This window comes from Pagrus major, chromosome 21 (genome assembly GCF_040436345.1).
Source record: "Pagrus major chromosome 21, Pma_NU_1.0".
Classification (NCBI taxonomy): domain Eukaryota; kingdom Metazoa; phylum Chordata; class Actinopteri; order Spariformes; family Sparidae; genus Pagrus; species Pagrus major.
The window spans coordinates 8,993,147-9,013,209 of NC_133235.1; the positions used below are offsets into that span (position 1 = coordinate 8,993,147).

The following is a 20,063-nucleotide window of genomic DNA, read 5'->3' on the forward strand; positions in this document are numbered from 1 at the left end:
ACACATATATCCTCTAGCTGAAGAGGACTGGGCTATTTTTAGCCTCAGAGAAAGAAAGAAATAAAAGAAAGAAGCAGCCTGGCTCATCTCAATGGAACCGACCACAAGACCCAGAGCTGCAGTCTTTAGGGGCCTCTACTCCACCACACGACACGACCCTGCTGAGGCTCACTGAACCGCACCAGAGGCCTCCACCATTTACATCCCCTTCACAATACGACCTGCTCTTCACAAACACAATGTCAACCTATAAACTCGTACGGCAAACGCGCACATATGCCTGCAGGCTGCGCGATGTTCACATTGCGGGCACGGGGGGCAACCCATTCTAAATATGAGCCCACCAGATGGAGATACAGTGCGTCATGCTGTGTCACGATGCTCCACTGTGTCACAATCTCCCAACTCTCTTTCCCAGTCTCTCTCTCTCTCTTTCACTACTGCACACTCATAATTCTCACTTTGCACATCCAGCAACAGCCATGAAGTTGGCTCTCACACTTGAGCGAGCAGCAGCAGCAGCAGCAGCAGCCAGGAGGACGAGGCAGGGACAGGGCAGGGGTGGGGTGTGAGGGGATCGAAGGGAGGATCAGCCAAAGACAAACAGAGAGTTATTGACATTAAGCTGGGTAAGACCCAATCGCTTAAACCTTTTAACACACTCTGTGGTCTCCCCCGCCTCCCAAAGGCCTGCTGCGTGGTGTGACCTCAGCATCTGCTCCCAAAAGAGATTGGGGGATGAAGAAAAAGAACGAGGAAGGGTCGGTCACCTTTTCCTCCTCAATTCTCTCTGCTTTTTGCCTTTTTGACACTTTGACAGATCCTCACTCGCCTCCCCCACTCCCCCCTCCCCATCTTGTCCTGACAGGTGTGATCATGGCCTAATGCCGCCTGGCTCTGATCACCAGGCCAGACAGACGGGGCTTTGACCAGGTTGAGCTGGTAAACATCGGGATTTAACTCGCCGTCAGGATAATTAGCAGTGAAAGACACACCTTCTCTAACACCTGATCATCCAAACATGTTGGTGTGTGTGTGTGTGTGTGTGTGTGTGTGTGTGTGTGTGTGTGTGTGTGTGTGTGTGTGTGTGTGTGTGTGCGCGCGCGCGCGCGCTGTACAACTGTCCAATCTCCCCTCGTGCAGCTGAACCCATGCTGCCTGCTGCTGCTGCACGCAAAGCGCTCGCAGTCGCACAGTAACTCCTACGCGCGCACACGCAGAGGAGAAAAAGATGAAAACTAACGAACGAACGCACATTAAAGCAACGACACGCACACACATGCACGGGCATAACACTTAAAAATAACTCTACAGGACTCTTGTGCGCGATAAATTTCACAGCAGATCTTTATGTCAAATCAATCCCGGAGCTCCACCGCTCCGAGATCGATGGGATTACGATCTTCACGAGCTTCAACAGCCATTAACTCTGCTTTTACCTTGGGAGACATTTCCTGCGCTTTGCCTGCGGTGATAACTCCTTACAGATGAAACGCGCTGGGAAAGATTTAAAGAGCAGCCGAGCGAAGGCAAACTAACCCCGCGCGTCCTGAGAAAGCTCCTACTTCCAGTCTCATCTTCTCAAAGAGAGGTTAAAACACACTTCCCCTCCACCCCCACCCCCCGAAAAACTCGTGCTCACCTGTGATTTCTCTGCTGACGTTGGCGAAGCCCGCCGCTGTGGTCTCCTTTGAGGCCATGGTGCGCTCCTGCCGCCGGTCCGGCCCCTTCTCCTTCCTCCGCTCTCTAATGTCCCCTGAGCGCGCCTCTTCTTCTCCTTCTTCTTCTTCTCCTTCTTCTTCCTTTTACCCCCCTTCTTTTTCACCTGCAGGTGCTCCGGACGCAGCAACAGTCCGTACACAGTGTGGTGTGGAGCGATGATGCCGTGGTGCGCACTGGCGAAAAAAAAGCCGAGGAGTGCGAGGACTTCAGCTCACTCAAGGAAGCACATGAGAGACGGAGAGAGAGAGAGAGAGAGAGAGAGAGGGAGGAGGGGGGGTTATGAGAGGTGGAGGGGTTACAGGCTGTGCCATTGTGTTTGCATCACTATGTTTAAAATTCTATATATTTTTGTAAAATCTGCCACTTTCACCTCAGTGTATGTTTTAATGACAGGGAATGACATTCAGAGGGCCCCCAAACAGAGAGGGGCCCCTTAGAGGGGCACTATGTAGTTTTGGAGAAGAAATTGAAACTCAGACTTTTAATATTTATAATATTAATGAGGTGATAACAAAAAAAACAGAATTATTTATCGTTTCCGTAACTGCATAAACAAGCCGTTCTCAGAAGAAAATGAGGTCCCCAGAACACTGTTTGAAGCAGAAACGAAGAGTTTGTTTATTTAGTTTGTTTAGGCATTGAAAAAATCAGTCTTTCTCTTCAGATTCAAAATGTATTCTCCAAAACTACATAGTGCTCCTTTAATGTTAAGATCATACAAAACCGAATCGAATGCAAAGGGACAAGGGGTCGTGATTTACTTGTCATTTGGTTTTGCTCAGCATGGATGTAACACAATGGGTGTGGTACTGGTCAGTGTTTAAGTGAGTTTAAGTCACTGGGAACAGCTGAAGGGGATCTGAGATTTATAATCAATAAAATAACACACATTGATTCCCCCTGGTAGCAATTAAACTTGGGAAGATCCTGTAACTTAGTAATTCCACAAGAAAGATGTCTCCGATTGAAAGTAATCAATCAATAAATAATCAGACAGGAGGGGGGTTCAGCTGCAAGAAGTATTACCCCAGGGGATTTCTTGTAATCCCTGACTGACCAATCCATCACTGACAACATATAGTAGAGGTGAGTAAATCTATCTGAACCATCCACTGATATTTTGATAGTTCTAAGCAATCATTTTCTTATTTTTAATGGCTGTTTCTATAAAGCAGCAAATTGTTCAACATTAAATATCTAGCATTAATAATACATTATTAAATATATGAATATAGTTAAAATACAGTAAAAAAAATTTTTTAAAAGAGCCAATTAGCTTCAAAGTATTTTAATGAATGACTAAAATTCATTTTTTTATTTTTTTCATTATAATTTTTGTTTTGTTTTCATAACCTCTCAAAAAAGTTTTCCCTAAAACATTTTGAGTTGTCACCTGTGCCCGCCCCCCTCACCTTTCATCCAATCACTGAACAGGCCAACAGTTACCAAAATGTAGCCTGCTAAGCTAGCTCCTGGAGTTGACTGCCAAGTATTTGTGAACTACAGCCTAAACGCAGCGCGAAGCAACTTCTCCCTTTATTGCTTAAAAATGCTACAAACGCTACCCAACCAGCCAGCTAATTAACTGTCAGCTAGTTAATTCGAAATATTATTCAGCAATACAAGAAAGAGCCAGTGTTAGCGACATTTAGCTAGCTAGCTAACGTTAGTTAATTTAAAGTTACCTTGGCAGTGCCCTGATTTTAAAGATGTTCTCAGAGAAAGACACAACTCCGTGAAGAGCATACACAAACGTGCTGTATGTATACATGGCCTCATTTACTCACTTACTGGGAATTATATATGTAGCCTGTCTCCTCCATTGTTGCAGCCAAACTTGATGAGTGACGGTGGCGGTTTGTTAGTCCACTGGGAGGCTGAGGGCATGTGATTGGCTGAAAGGTAAGGGGGGGCGGTCACTGATGACAACTCCACTATAATGAAAAGTAACATTATTTAAACAAACACACACAATACAATTTTACATTTGATTAAGCATTTCAGAATTGTTTGGTTTCCTAAGATATTTTACATTCAGTCATATGATAATTTATTTCAGAATGGGTTACTTTTTTAGGCAATATTGAATAGTTAAGGGTGTAATAATGTTTTTTCAATGTTTATCCTGGAAATCCTGATTAAGACTATAAAAAATATCCTGACCAAAACAGACCAGGTACTCCTAAAAGGCACAATATATGTTCAACAAAATCAGACATGAACTGGCCTACTTCTGATAGATCTCCTACCAATTTATGTATGCATGGCTATTTGTTCCCTCCTGTTACCAGGGGCTGTTGCCAATTGTTCAAACTCAATAAATAAAAATGTGCTTAAAAAAAATAATTGATCGTAAATGTGATTACAAAATAATGAATACAATTTGATACAAAAGATTTTCATCCTAGAGGCAACCTAAATTACACCTTAATGAAAAGCTGGCTAGACCTATAAAATCAAAGACCAATCAAAAAACTTAATGAAACTCAGTCAGATTATACATATAAAGATTCTAAAATTCCCCAAACATCAGCAGCCAGAGGAGCACATTTTCTGAAAAGCACAACATGTTGCCAGTTTAGATCCAACTGTGACAATTCCAGGCAGAGGGAGAATCATACATTTAAAGCTATAAGTCTGATAACCAAATGGAGGTCAGAGTTATTCTGATGTTTTCATTCTGCCACATGAATAGAAAGGCACACATGTATTGACTGAATGAGAAGATCAAAAAAAAAAAATCTTCAAAATGATTTAAAAAATCTAGGATTAGATCATTCGAAAGGCTTTCATGTATCAAAGCACACATCTAGATCCTTCCTGTGTCTGCTTCTCTTTGGACAGAAAATAAGCAATCATATTATCTGAAAGGGTTTAAACTATGGCTCCTCAAAAGTAATGTTTTATTATGTCAGAGCAGAAAGTTGATTCGATGCTGTTGATAGATGTGTTTTTGTGGCAATATTTCTGTAATGATGTGAGGACACTGAGGAAATAGAGTCATTTATCAAACAGCTTCATTCAGTGCCTTTCTGCTCGGAGTTGTGAGATCACCAATCATGGCTCTGATAGGATTTGGGATGGAGAATTGGGAGGCCAGGTTGAAGCTCAAGCTGTAGGTAACAATGATATATGATTCATCCACTCATCTGAATGGCTGCTACTTGTCAGTGTCATCGCTTATGCAACACAGTTCAGCTGTCTTTCATTGATGCAGCCAAAATTAGCTTGGTATTTTTAACCCTTTGACCCCATACATCACTTCCTAATATGACAAATGTGCTCATGAAGACATAAATGAATGGGCTGTGGAGGGTGCAGCTGTGTTGGGTGTCATTTCCAAAAATTGGCCCCTCAAAGCCATACAACAGAAGTGCAGCGTCTGCTACATTATATGCATGTATGCATCTATATTTGCGCATGTGTGTGAGAGACCTTTGTGTCTGCGTCTCACTGTTACTTCACTCTGATGAAAGAAGACCCAGTGGGGGGCATCATGCCAGCGAAAGAGGGGGTGGGGACGCTGAAGGAGAAGGGCGGGGGGCCAAGACAGCTTGAATAAGAGGTTTATAGTCTGGGGGACTGTAGCTGTCTCCAGGTTTGATCGGGTTAAAAACTTCAGCACTGTTCAAAGAAGCACTTGAAAAGACGCTCCATTATTTATTCATCAATGCAGCATCTCGTAGACAGGAGTCGAGATGCTCAATATGCCCTCAATTACTTGTCTGTCTAGGTATGTGCATGAATCTGCTTGCATAAAACAATGTTGGTGCTGAAAGGAATGAAAGGATTTTACAAAGGCGCTTCTGTTCAGGCAGCACAATGTTTTACAATGAAAACACTCATTTGTTGGAAATGCGTTCTGTGCTCCTACTTCTGCAGACATTTGGTAGTCATTTGGCAGGCAATAACCACACAAGACAACGCAACATCTGCCCATAGACGATGAGAGACAATCCACATATCACAGAGACACTTAGGGAGGCAGTGAGGGAGAGAGAGAGGCAACAGAAGAGGAGGGATAACATTGTATAACACACTGGCAACCACATCCAGTTTGTAACAGCCAGCGGATATAAAAGTGTTAGCAGCCGCCGTATCACTGTTCTTCCTGATGTCAGTAATAACTCAAGATAATGCTTCAAAGCAGGCTTTCGATCAGTCCCCAATATTCACCGCAGGCTGGGTTCTCCTCAGTGGATAGAATGTGCTAGAGTTACTTTGAGGCTGTGCGGCAGAGCTGTGATACACTGCCCTCATCTGGTTGAATACAGTCAACATCTCTCCCACTGACAAGTTTATTTCATGCAAGAAGAAGGTACATTCTGAAATGCAAGTTAGGATGCATCAATCTGTTAACTGTTTAACACTTTTGACCAAAATGTTTCCAGATACCTTATTTGGGGCAATGCACTACGACAGCAGTGTAAAAATATTCATTTGAAAGCAAAACACCTGCAATCAAAATCCTATTTATCCTAAGATGTATCAGCAAAATATATTTCCAAGCATAAAAAGTCAATTGTGTTCTGCAAAAAAAAAATGGTCCTGGTAACTGATATGTTTTCATATATGACTTACATTTTTGCTGATACATCAATGTGTAGTATTTTACTGTTGTTTGCTGTCTGCACAGAGGCCCAAAGGATACTAAAAGACAACACCCACCCTAGCCACAGGCTGTTCACACTGCTGCCCTCTTGCAAAAGGTACAGAAGTATCCGCTGCCATACAACAGGACTACTAAGCAGCTTCTTTCCTCAGGCTGTGATACTCTTAAACTCATCCTCAACACTCCATCATAACAACGAGATTTTCTACCCCAGCCACAGTCTGTTCACCCTGCCTCCCTGTCTGGCAAGAGATACAGAAGTATCTGCTGCCACACAAACGGAGTACAGAGCAGCTTCTTTCATCAGGTTAAGACTCCTGAACTCATCCTCAACACTGCCATAGCACTGGACTACTAAGCAGCTTCTTTCCTCAGGCTGTGAGACCCCTCAATTCATCATCCACCATTCCACCATTTTCTTGTGTAGCATAAAGGGACTACAACTTGCATTTCTTTGTACAATCCTGTGCTGTTGATTTACAATTAAATTAACCTTGAACCTTGAGGTAGTTTAGTCCAGTGGTTCCCAATTTAATGATAAGGCCCAGTGTTGCCAGTTTTGTCTTCCTCCTGGTAGCCCAGATCTGTTGCTCCAAATATACTCAATTATCATAAAATGTTAATTATGATCCATGAGAGCAGCAATATAAATGCCATGAAAGTAAGGAACTGCACAACATTCAGCATTTTGATGGTCATATTGTTTGAATTTACTCAGATACATATTTTAATGATCTGCTGCTGCTTATTGATGAGCTTGTTTGTAGTATTTTATACTTGTCTGGTTGTGTTGTTAGTTTGAGATTGTTCTCACAAAGTGTTCTGTTACATCTCATCCAGTTTATTATCTCTCTTCTCCTCATTGTAATGTAATTATGTAGAAAATGCTTTTTATCATTTGTCATTTTTAGTTGTGTCTGGGACTGCGGGTGCAAATTAGCTGTCAAGCTGAGCCAAGCACGTTTATGATGTTATTCACGTCACTGTTGATTTATGAACACTGTCCCATACAAACAAATAAATACAAAAACAAAGTGGCCCAGTTTTTTTTTTTCTACACATGTACAAATATATATTATATGGCTGAAAACAAGACCTAAGATGTGACTTTGGTCGTCTGTTATATGGATGGTTGGCTTATAATTAGCTTTTTTAAGGCATACTATATGAAATGAAATAAGGTTTTTCAGCCCAGTTGAAAAGAACTGAACTGTCATTAGGTTTTGTCTCACCATGTATCAAGCCTCTTGTGCACACAGCCTGACTGTGTGTGTTGTCAGTCTCAATGATAGGTATATACTGAGGGGAACATAGCCAAATTGTTTCAGTGGGGAAACCAGCCGAATGGTACAAAAAGCAGTAAAATGATCACAGGCCGCCCAAATCCCAATCTGCAAACACTGATCAGACCCCTTCAGCTGAGTCGCAAGATAAATCTGAGGGGTTGTAAGATGGTTATTGAGGCAGGGAAGAGAGAAGAATAGAGTTCTGCTGCATAAAATTGTATTTTCTTTCTCTAATCTTATCTTTTTTGGGACAATTTTACCTCCATTGGCCTCAAATGTGTATTTAAATGAAACCACCTAAGGAGTTTAGAAGCCTCTCTCTCTCTCTCTCTCTCTCTCTCTCTCTCTCTCTCTCTCTCACACACACACACACACACACTCACCTTCCCGATGTCTAATTTGGATGGTTGCATCTAGTTATTTCTATATATACACCTCATGTCATGATTGGTCGGCTGTGTGAAGGTGAAAAATTAAGCTGGGCTTAAAATTCTCTCTAAAGCTCTCTTTGATAATTTGTTACGCAACTATTTGTGGGAATTTTCATGTGTACAGCCAAGTGCAACACTATGATCGCCTTCTGGGAGAGACTGTCACACTTAAAACAAACGCTTTTGTCTCCTGACGTGGTCAGACAACCCTTCACATGAACTACTTTTTTTTTAGCACAACTCAACCATACCAATATCATTTTATAATTTTGTTTGAGTTACTACTAGAATAGGTTTACATGCTTCAGTGCTCAAAAAACACATCAGTTTTCTCATACTGTACAGTTCAGCAGCATCTCTGTCTAAAATGCTCTGTTTTAGCTCCTGTCTCTTTAAGACCAACCCCCTCCTGATTAACCAGTCTGCTCTGATTGGTCAGCTCTCATACACCTGACCAAGCATCAATAACAACAACAGGGCAGCAGTGCTATATTAATTCTTACATGCCAAACTAGGCATAAATTATGCGAATGTGTGACATGGTGATAGTGTGATGTCACAGAGTCATGTAATTAAAGGCGAGACTGCTGACGAGGCGTTTTAGGCACTTCAGGAGCAGTGTTTTCTGTTGGTGCTGACTTTGACCTTTTTAAATTTCAAGATCTTAAGAACATAAAACACTGAAGGGGAAAAACAATAAAAGTTCTCCTTTAACCTGAAAAATGACACTGTCAAAAAATGTAGTATACTTATACTACATTTTTTGACAGTGTCACTTTTCAGTATTTTCACTACACAATATTTCAGAGGAAATATTGTGTAGTGAAAATACTCAAGTAAAGTACAAGTAGCTCAAATTACAGTACTTGATTAAATATACTTTGTTACTAACCACCACTGCTATCCTGCTAGCACTTTCACAGATGTACTCCAGGGCTCGACTCCCATCTATTTTTGGGGCCTCCCAGGAGCATACATTTTAGTTGACCTTCACAGCAATGACTCTGCCTGAGAAAACCAAATCCACAGCAGCCCGTCGCTAAATGAGCCTGCATACAGATTAAGAGAGAGTGTCGAACAGCTGGCTACATGGAGACATCTTGACTGCCTGCATGTGCTGCACTCCACCAGAGGCTACACACTCTGCTTTGTCAGGGTTCCTGCTGTTACAAGGCTTTATTTTGTCTGATTCTCCTCCTTACTGCATTGGCGCCTCCAGAAAGAAAAAAAAAATAGAGATAGCAAGTCAGTGACTTATTGGAAGTAACGCGGAAGATCACTTTTAAGAGTGGAGAGTGGATAACAGCATGAGCTGAACTCTCTGGCTTTCTATTTCATGGCTCCACTGATCTGTTAATGTCACACACCAAAAAGAGTATTGATTGGACATGATGCCTAAAGGGCTCCACTGTCCTTTCCCAGACATCTTTGAGGTCTTAGATGTTTCGTAACAGGCAGGATTTGACATCATGCCAGAACGGGTGGACGGCCGAGACCTTCACTTGAATAAATTTCCGACAAGACACTCACATCAAGGTTTTGACTTTTTATTGCAGCAATCGTTCTGGGTTTGGTGGTGGCTCTGCCCTCGAAATGCTCCCAACACAAACTTAAGAGGGTTTGACTGTCTCTGAGCTCTCAGACCCCTCCGGCACAGCCTCAGATACAAACCATTTGAATGAACACGAACCCATAGAGAAAAACATCCAACAACATCTAAATGCTAATGTAGGGGGAGGCAGGGGAGGTGGAGGGAGCATAACGAGGTGGTGTGGCAACAAGGATCTGTGCTGAGCGTTGGAGTAGGCAGAAGGAAGAAGCACCAAAGATAAAGTGGACATATATGTCTGGACAGTATATATACAGTATATATAACCTCTGACACATTCAAGGTAAAATATGTAAGAATTGCCCCCCAACAAATAGGGGCAGCTACCACCAGAGTGACTGCTAACTGCTGCTGACTGTATTATGTTTATACGTCCATTACTGTGGCTACTGTTAGCTCAGTTAGCCGTGCAGCTAACCAGGCTACAAGGTGTTGGAGTGATGGCTTTTACATCACTAGTTGTTTAAGTTTAGTTGATTTTTTTTAATGTTTGAGACTAAAATTTTCACATATTGCACATTTAAAACTATTTGATCATGAAATTTCCTTTTTGTTTTTCAATTTTGGAAAGAGTAGTTTGACAAAAATAATCCTACACAGGCTTTCAGGTACATCGCAAGGTCTTCATCAGCATTTTTTACAGTGTATTTTCAATAATGTTTCAAGTCAAAAGAAGGCAGGATATTTGCATTGTTAGGTTTTCAAATATTTCAAAACAGATTAAAATGTGCAATGTGTGAGAATTGCCCCCCTGTCTAATTCACACTCCAAACATACAGGGTGCAGCATATCACCAGAGTAACCGCTAACTGCTGCTAATTGTAGCTGCCCAGTTACCTGTGCAGCTACCAGTTGTGTTTGTTGACTCTGCCTGTACTGGGAGCTCAGAGCACCCGGGGAGTGTTTGTGTTGTTTACTATAGGACTATCACCTCACAAAGTGGCTAGGGGCTAGCTGGTTAGCATGTTAACTTACATAGATATCTGTGCAACACAATACATAGACATCTGACATAATGTCAGAAATGTTATTTCTTTGCAGTCGATAAGTTGATAATTGTAGTTCATTTTTGAACATTAAAAAACAATTCTTACATATTGCACCTTTAAATAAGCAATAATCATTGAAATTACTACTTTAAAATGCAGTTTAATGTACCATAATATCTCATTTTAAGATGTAAGCTTGTGTGTATTTGTGTGTGTGTGCACGTGTGTGTGTGCGCGCGCGCGTGTGTGTCTGTCCTGTCCTTTAAAATCTAAAAGAAAAGAAATATGTGTAACCATTTATTATACAAAATGTTTATTTTCATCATTTAATTTAAGACCAATATTTATGGGAACATTCACATGGTAATAGCCTTAAACTGGAGCCTTTTTTTATAATGGAGTGAATGAAAATAGGCCTGTATTAGTTGACTCTGTCCAAATATATAATCTTCCACCAATGTCTTTCTTTTGTTAGTTTTGTTAGAAAAACAAATTCTCATAACAGATGTTCACGGTGTCATTTATAGCTGAAAGGATACACATGTCCCTTTTACAACATTTTCTTTTCAAAAACAAGCCAAGCGTAAATATATCAACTTTTGGACAAATATTTGCTGCTTGGAGAGAGTCGATAAGAGTGTTCGACAAATCTCAGCTGCATCCAGAGAGCAGCTTTTACCAGCTGACCACACTGTAGCCACACCGAAACAAGTACCCGTGTCCAGTAGGTGATACGTGATACCAGAAACTCACAAAATGAAGCAGTGATGCATGTCTTTTTTGCGATTAGAAGCCAATACCAAGAAGGGAACGTATTCTTCTCTGCGATTTTTATCTATTTGACTCGACCAAGAAGGTTATCTGATCCTTTCCATCCATCTGTGTTTGTTTTCTTTGTCTGTGCTCAACATATTTTGAAGGCTAATGACTGAATTGGCATGAGAGCTGTTGTGTACATTCACACTCCCACAAGAAAATCACCACCATCAGGCCACTCTTTGGCTTCTCTTATATAACTAACATGTCAGTACAGTGATGACTGTGAGAGTGGTAGCTAACTGCGAGGCCTGTTAGGCTTCAGTAGAGGTCTGGACTCTGTTGACTGTGTTCCTGTCTGGTAACTTTGACAACAATGGCCAGCTGCCTGGTTGTGATATGCACTCCCATTCTGAGTTGATTCAATAGAGCCCAGACCCTGAAGAATTATGTGGCATACAGCAGAAGGCTTTGAGTTACAGCAAAGATAATTATTCCTGGTCCTTGACGCAAAAGAGGAATTTTAAGGTTCTTGAGGTAAAACATGAATAAAGCAAAAGACAGAGTGGTTCTAATGGCTTAAAAAGTCCATAAATGTATTCAAGCATCAGGTTTTAATATCTGCACGGCCTGCATTAGTTTGGGCTAAGAGTTTAAGAGAGACATAGTAAAGCACACTCCATTTAAATTAACAGCATAGCTCAAGTGGAAGAGTGGGCAAATGTTTATGCTTTTAAGGACGACATTCATGGGTGTGTGATCAGTGGGTGCTGCAGGGGATGATTACCACTTCCAGCTTACAGAGGGTTATTACAACACCTGTGGTATTGAAAAGTCTCTATTCTGCGTGTGCTCATCTGTCCATTCAGGTTTTTTCCCCCCAAGAATCTTTATTAAGGGACACGAAAGCAAGAGATACAATAAGAACACAGTTGGGTAGACTAATAAATTATAATAAATTAAAATGCAGGGAAGTAAGAAAATTAAGGAAAGGGAGTAGGCAGGGTTAGTTTCCATCCCTAACAGATAACAGCTTGCCCATGGGCTTACAGTAATTAGGTGGTAGTTGTTTAGGTGCTTGTGCATATTATATGATACTGAGAGGAGAGTACTGTCAGTCCGACAAAATAACCAATTGAGATCTTTAAATTTTTTTTGTGGTTTAAGTTTCATCTGTGTTTTGGTGTATTAGAGCTAATTTGGTTTTACTGTGGTATGGCGGAGAAATTCAAACAGAAACATATTAAAGGGTAATTCCACCAATCTTACATGTGTAAGTGTGTTTACAGGTCTTGGGGAGTACTTCTGCATATGTGAAAAAATAATACTAATACTATATAAAGACTTTTGTTGCACCAGTAGATGCATGTAATCTGACAAATTGCATCCACTGATGTCACTAAGTGGCCAGGTTGCATTATGGGTAATGTAGGTCTTGAAATTAGTCCTCTGGTCTAGCATATCTCCTATAACACTAGCCCCATTCACATTGTCTTTTGATGGCATTCAGTCAATGAAACAGGTCCCTCACTCATCAAATAACAGAGAAATGTCCCACACTTCAACCCACAAAGCAAAGTTAGTGTTCGCACAATGCAAATTTATCAGATTACATACAGTTTCTTCTGGAACACAAAAAAGCTTTAAACTACACATTTCACATATGAAGTACTCCCCAAGACCTGTAAACACACTTTAATATGTCAAATTGGTGGAGTTACCCTTTAAGACCTGCACATGAAAGAGCTATACTCCCCCTGTTCAGAGCTTCATCCCTACATAACAAATCCACTGAAAAAGTACTGACTGAATCCCATTCAGTTTTTATGTTGTTTTTTGGACAACAGTCCTACATATTAGCATCCAGACATTTGTGACCAGCAGCACATTACAACACATTAACAGGTTGCAGTCATAAAAAGTTTAATTGCATTTGCATAACAATGTGCATGACATTAATCAAAGATGGTAACCATGGAGTCAATCACACTGTATGTGCCAGACTACAGATGTACCTGACTGTGGAACCATGATGGACTGCTGCAGATATGGTTGTTAAATACAAATGAATTCTATACTAATGTATGTTTTTGATGCATCTTATTCATCTTTGCTCTGGGCCTTATTGCAAACAGACACTTTGAATTGACATGTAATATCTTGTGGGGAACAGCAAGAATCAGTGTCATTCAAACGCTGCAATAAACATGTCTGACAGGAAAAGGATTGGAAATATTTGGTACAAAATTATAAATAGAAGAAGTAATCCACATTTTACGTGACACCCTAGTGAAACAAAGTAGTACTTGTAGTAGTATTGCATGCATTGTCATGAAAACACATGTTCAGGAACATGTTTTCAAAATTACAATGAGAAAAATTATAATCTAAAGTCACTAAATGTAGAAGTTTTAATATTAGACCACAGATGGATGCATTTGAACTATTTAAAAGTACTATTCCTTCAGTCCTTAAGAATCTGTGTGCAGCCTAGTCAAGCATACCTGCAGCTCCTCATTTATTCACTCATTAATTTTCTTTGCCCATCTGTTCCTTCTCAGGGGCAGGAGGGCTGGAGCCCATCCCAGCATGCACTGGATGGAAAGCAAGACCAGATCGGTGAAAAAACAAGTTATACTCAACACAAGAAGAGTGCAGTTTTGTGCATTAGAACTCATTCCTGGTAACAAACACATGCCTTATTGCATCAGGCAAAACATAATGTTGTTTCTGTTAAAGCTGGCTGATGCACACTTAATGCAGTTGGATTCTCTGTGGATGTGGATCTGCATCCTGAAGTTAAAAATTAACTAGCACAGCAATGTAAACTTAATCTAGCGTATAAATGCCACAACAAACCAATTTAGTCTATTCCACTCAATAAAGCAGCATCAGTGTGTCTCATGACACCAGAACACTTCAGATAAAGACTGAGCCTCTCACAGAAATGTTTACTTTCACAACTGCTAATCATTGACAGCATGAAGACTCAAGATTACAGATAAGAGCACTGTGAATTGCATGCCATTTAAAGTAGAAATATGTCAAACTTGTGCTTAAGTACAGCACTTGAATACCTGATTATTCTTTTTGCAGTCATGCTGTTTCTATACACAGACTACATGTTCTGTAGCCTTCCTTCTTTTTTCTTTCTTTTTTAAATCATGGTGTTGAAAATCACCTGAATCCATCTACAACACTTGGGATTCTGAGGCACACCACCGGAATAATGATGCACTACTTACTGGTTAATTATAACTTAACAGTTACTCAGTGATTGCCTTTAAACATCACTTCCAAAGTGACTGATTAAATTTGAACTTAAATTATGCAATTAAAGATATTAGTAAAAATGTGTGCAATTATATGTACATATATGCTTTTATAAGACTGTAATTAGGAGTGCAAATTAATAATTCTGTTTCATTAATCTGCCCTTAAAAGATTAAAATGATTTTTTCATTAACATTAAAACTACCTACATAAATGTATTAAATAACCAATATAAGGTTTAAAACTCTTCTTTAAAGGCTGCATTTATTTTTGTCCTCAAGGTGGCTGAAAAACTCCACACACACAGCCCTGTCATATGAGTCAAGTAGTTATGGCTAACATGTTGCCTTCTTACTCATCCACAGAACAAAGACCAACAGTATTGTCTCATGAGAATCACATCTCTGGATCCTCAGGAAATATAGGTTCAATATTCACTCTCCTTTTAGCTCTGTTTTGGTCTTCACCACCCCCTGAGGGATAGATCTGGCTCTTTACCTGCTAAATGCTCCACTGTGTTAGATTCAGAGACTAGAGACACAGCTGTGAGAAGGTGCTGTGGGTGCTGCAGCAGCTCCCCACTCCCAGGTGGTTAATTCTGGGGAATATTATGTGTATAGGTTTTTCTTTGTCATGTACACCCCCTCACGGGACCTGTCCCCCACAATGTCTTTTGTTTAAATTATTGTGAGCAGCATGAGCTTTCCACATGGTTTCCTATAATATTCTGTGTAGTGCCGTGCTGTAATTTGTCTGTAGGCTCATTGATCTGTTGTGGCTAAGAGTTTGGACCAGATTTTATATTATATTCATTTATGGGTGAACACTTGATTCTGATTGGCTGCTTCTTTAGGCTGACATGCATCATGGCCGATCGTTTGTGAAAATCTTGATATTGATTTGGAGACAATAACGTGGCTGGCTAGCTAGTCTGTTAAACATACCATCAAATTATATTTACTGTTTGGCAATTGTACGCAAGGTTGCTGACTTTGAATCTTGCTAGCATACCATTAGCTTTCTGGTTAATAGCTGAGCTTATCTCCTGTTGTCAAGTCGTATCTGAAGTTCATCCTATTTACTGAAGTAGTGAACAACTTTTCCATTGCATAAGAACCTCATGGGATTGCAATAACTGCTCCAGGTATTTAGTCAGACCTCCGGGTGTTGTTAGGGAGAGAAAGTTATTGCTTGATGTTAAAAATGTTTGATTTTGGTCGCAAAGCACATGAAAATATAAATTAATGGTCTAATTTTTTTCTTTGGCAAGTGGCCATGGTGTAAGCAGGATAACGTCCTTCAAGGTGACTGTAATCAGGAATCAATGGACTCTGTGGAGGCACCCGTTTGTCCATTAATCCCTGATAAAGGACATCTCGTCAGTCATAATTCCTTACCAATACCCTTACATAGTTCTTTGAACCATCAGTCGCACTTTTAAAATGTGGCTTGATGACTCTCTGCTGACAGTGTGCAGTCATACTGATGACTAAAGCAGCCAACATTTCTTAACTAAGATGTATTCATGCTGTCACATCGTTTCTCTAAAAAAAACACCATATGGTTCCATCAAGATGTGATTTAGAATGTTGCAAGGGCACAAAAGTCAAAAGTGTAATTTAGTCGAACTCAAATGGTGTGTGTTTATTGACTGAATTACAATGCATTGCATGCTTAAAAAGATCAACAATACTAATTCTCATTTTGGAAGCTTAATGAATGACCTGGGGCATCAGGTACACGTCCTCTGGCTTACAGGACAGGACCGATCCATGCAGTTCTCATGCTCTGTCTGCATCACATCAATACAGTACGTGCAACAACCTTTACGTCAAGAAACAATTTTACACTGGAAAGATGTAATATGTGGAGCACTCTTTTATCAGGAGCTTTGTGTTAGTCAGTACAGTACATCCTCCAGATCAGGAGTAAGGCACTTACATATCTTTTTTTCATTACTTCAGTCTTTCATCTTGAAGAGAGAGAGAGATGCTCAGTGTAGCATAAGAGGAATAACAATGTAAAAGTTTATTCTCTTTAGTACATCTGGTGATGCTTTGTTTATATGCAAATGTCCCAAAGGATGAGCACAGCTGTGACTCTTTAACAGACAAATTAATTTGTACATCTTGCAGGATACCGGGTCATCAGTTTTGAAGACCTTAACCACTATGAGAGGGAAACTGCCAGGTAGTGTCTTTTGTAACTTAGAGAGCCAGAACAGAACGAGATGTGACAACACTGTGGGTGAGGGGTCAACACACCTGTCAGTCCTTTCAGGGTAGTGTGGAGTTTACAGCTTGACAACATATCACAGTCTAACAGTAAAGGTGAAGGGCTCTGACACCTCATATCTGTGCGATGATATTTGATATAACCTTACTTGGTGGACACATTTGGCATCATGGTTTTCACTACATTAGGGGACATTTCAGTACAATAAAGATTATTTGGTTAATATTCAGTAGACAGTGGACAGCAGGAGTAGGGAGGACAGAGGACCTTTCAATATTTGAGCAAACTCAACACTGCTGTTGTGTCAGAACCGTGGAATAGAGAGATATACAAGCAGCAAACAACTGTTTCTCCGAGCCTCCCCCTGCTGAGTTTTGACATAGAAACGTTCATCATTTAGCACCACTAGGCTATTTTCTTATGTGAGTGCTCTGATTTTAAAATTCATTCTTTGATTCTGAAACACTAGCTTTAGGACTTGTGTCCCAATAGCATCTTTTTCTTTCGCCACACAAGCGCTTAATCCAAGCGCTCCCCGGCGCCCTGCCAGCACTTTTCTGCCACAGAAAAAAAATGCTGTATGAACACCCACCCATGGCATGTTTTTTAGCCTTTCTGAGGATATTAACTCTTACTACTCCTGAAAATGTATGTTAAATTATCCTAAAACGCCTATCCCAAAGTCAAGTCAAAGCTTTTGTTGAACCCTTTGGAGTACAGGCATGGTTTTGGGCTCTTGTCAGAAGCTGTGTAAGTGCTTCTGGCATTGAGTTTGAACACACTGAAATATTGGAAAAAAATATTTGTAAAAACAACTATAGCCTTACATGGTCCAAGTTCAAATTTGATAACAATATCACTGAAAAAGAACACTTAACATATGTTTTTCTAAGGAAATATCCAGGTGCCTGGCAAATAAACAGCATCAACATGAGCATAAACTCATTGTAGTTCTTTATTTACTTATTTCCACTAACTTTGTGCATATTAAAGAGTCAAAAACAAATGTTTGAATTGTAAAACAGCCCATACAAAGAGCAAAACAATATAAACTTACATGATTTCCAAGTTTTGGCCTTAGATAACCGATATTAACTGTATATTGCCAGATTTGAAATCTCATTGGGTACATGATGTGTCATCCAGTGACTGGCGTCTAAGTGGTTCAGGAGAGAATAGAGAGTGGGTCTCCTGTTTACGTGATCACTCGTTGGCAGTTGTAGGCTCCAGGGCGGGCATAGAAGCTCATATCTGTTCAAATGAAATATCAAACAGCGGCCGATACAGATCTGCTGTATTGAGAATAATGAGTGTTTGGAAGGAGTTTTTGGGCAGATAAAAGAATATAATAGCATCCACGATCACAGTTGGTCGCTATTTGGCGTCTGTCATGCATGGAATACTGTGTTTTGGACTAAATATTTTACTGGTATAGATCTACTGGATCTTGACCTGGACTATTGAAACAAGAAAACACTTAATTGGTGAGTTGCCAAAACTCAAAATGCTTATTTTTTTTATTTGTCTGCTTGTTTGTTTGAATGTTTGTTGACTGTATCTGCCTGATGTGGTTTTATCTTGAAATGGTTTGCGTGAATGGATACACAAGAATCTCAGCTTTCTAACAATGTATGTCATGAGTACCCATGTAAACTGTCGAATAAGGTGGACGGCGTTGGGAAACTATGAAGTTAAATGGTTGAACTAATTAATTTTATATGATGAAAAAATAATCGCCCCCTTGCAATTCTTAACAGTAACTTCAGTTACTAAAGCTTGGTACAGGGGGAGGTCGCTGAGTCCCTATTCAATATTGAGACTGAACCTATGCTCTTGAGTTGAATGCGAACAAAACATTGCATTTCTTTGAAAGTTTGACAAGAAAAGCTGGTAACAGGGGAGACACTTTGCCCCTTTACAATGGAGACGTCACACCTATTTTGGAGGTGTAACTGGAGGTTACAACTCATTTTTTGTTTAGATTAATAGTAGGCAGTCATTCACTCTAGATGGCGTGTTTGTAAAGACAAAAATCATGCTTGTAACTTTTAATGTCACCCAAAGAGTTGGAAGTTTGGGTGTTCTGTTTTGAAATTGCATTCTGAGTGTTGATCTCTTAGGGCAAGGTAACGTGCAAAATCAACATTGGCAAATATTTGCCTCTCATTCACTTCCATTCTATGTGAGCAAAAGGTCAAATACAAGATTTGTTTCCAGAGGTGAGGCAAATTCACATCACGGTTTTGAGTGGAGTTCAATGATGGCGAACTTTGACAGGCAAAGTAGCAGGCACAACCAACAGCAAAGATGTACACACACATCTCACCCCTCAAACCGACCAAACTCAGTTGCGTGTGTGTCACATCCTGCACTTCCCACATTCAACACCGGCAGGCGGCATTCACGTATGCATGGCCATGTGTAGACCTTCTGTGTTCCTTCATTTCATAAATCAGCTGGTGTTATTTTCACTTCCTTCCTTCTTTTCTGCAGATTCACAAACTTCACTTCTTAGATGGTTGTTTTTCACAGGCTCACAAAAGCTTATACCCAACCACCAGCTGTGTTATTGTTTCTCAACATCATTTCAAAAGTTCAGGGCATTATGACCCTTATTTAATCCCATACAACGTGATTTGATCTGATGCACTCGAGTGGTTGTGAACTCGTGATATAAATCTCTGGGTGGGAATATGAGCTGCAGGAGTTTTTGCTGTAGCGAAAAATGATCAAAGACTCTGTTGTTTTTTCCGGGGATATTTGCGCTGCAGACCCCTGCCAAGATCTGCCCTTCGGCTAGTCTGTTTCTCAGAGAGAGGCGAGTACATGGTGGGTTTCTTCAGGATGGTAGGCAAACAGGTCAAGCTGAAAGAGACAGGGCTGCAGAGTATAACAGAGCTGTCATCGCACAAGTACACCTTTTTCCACAGTGTCCCGTGTCATGTTATTTCATATTCAGTCAAAAGAATAGTTCCACAAGTTCAAAGTTCTGCCACTCAAGTGAGGAAAGTTCAAATGGAGCTCATCGCACAATCCTGAACAAAATAGTCATCTGTCTAATTCAGAATAAGTCAAGCCAAGCTGAAAAAAGGACTTGAAACAAGTTCTTAGGCGCCGAAAGTAGGATTTTCTCAACATATTTCTCAGGGG

General features: G+C 40.4%; 1 protein-coding gene across 10 annotated transcripts in view; it reads right to left on the reverse strand.

Moving 5' to 3' along the window:
* carmil3 (capping protein regulator and myosin 1 linker 3) overlaps positions 1 to 1,921 on the reverse strand; it is a 97,412-nt gene extending 95,491 nt beyond the window's left edge. For all 10 annotated transcript variants that reach the window (XM_073490469.1, XM_073490467.1, XM_073490468.1 and 7 more), the window contains exon 1: positions 1,643 to 1,921. In XM_073490469.1, the coding sequence (XP_073346570.1) occupies positions 1,643 to 1,700 (58 nt within the window). In that variant the 5' untranslated portion in view covers positions 1,701 to 1,921. The remainder of the gene's footprint in view (positions 1 to 1,642) is intronic.
* Positions 1,922 to 20,063: the final 18,142 nt, after the last annotated feature.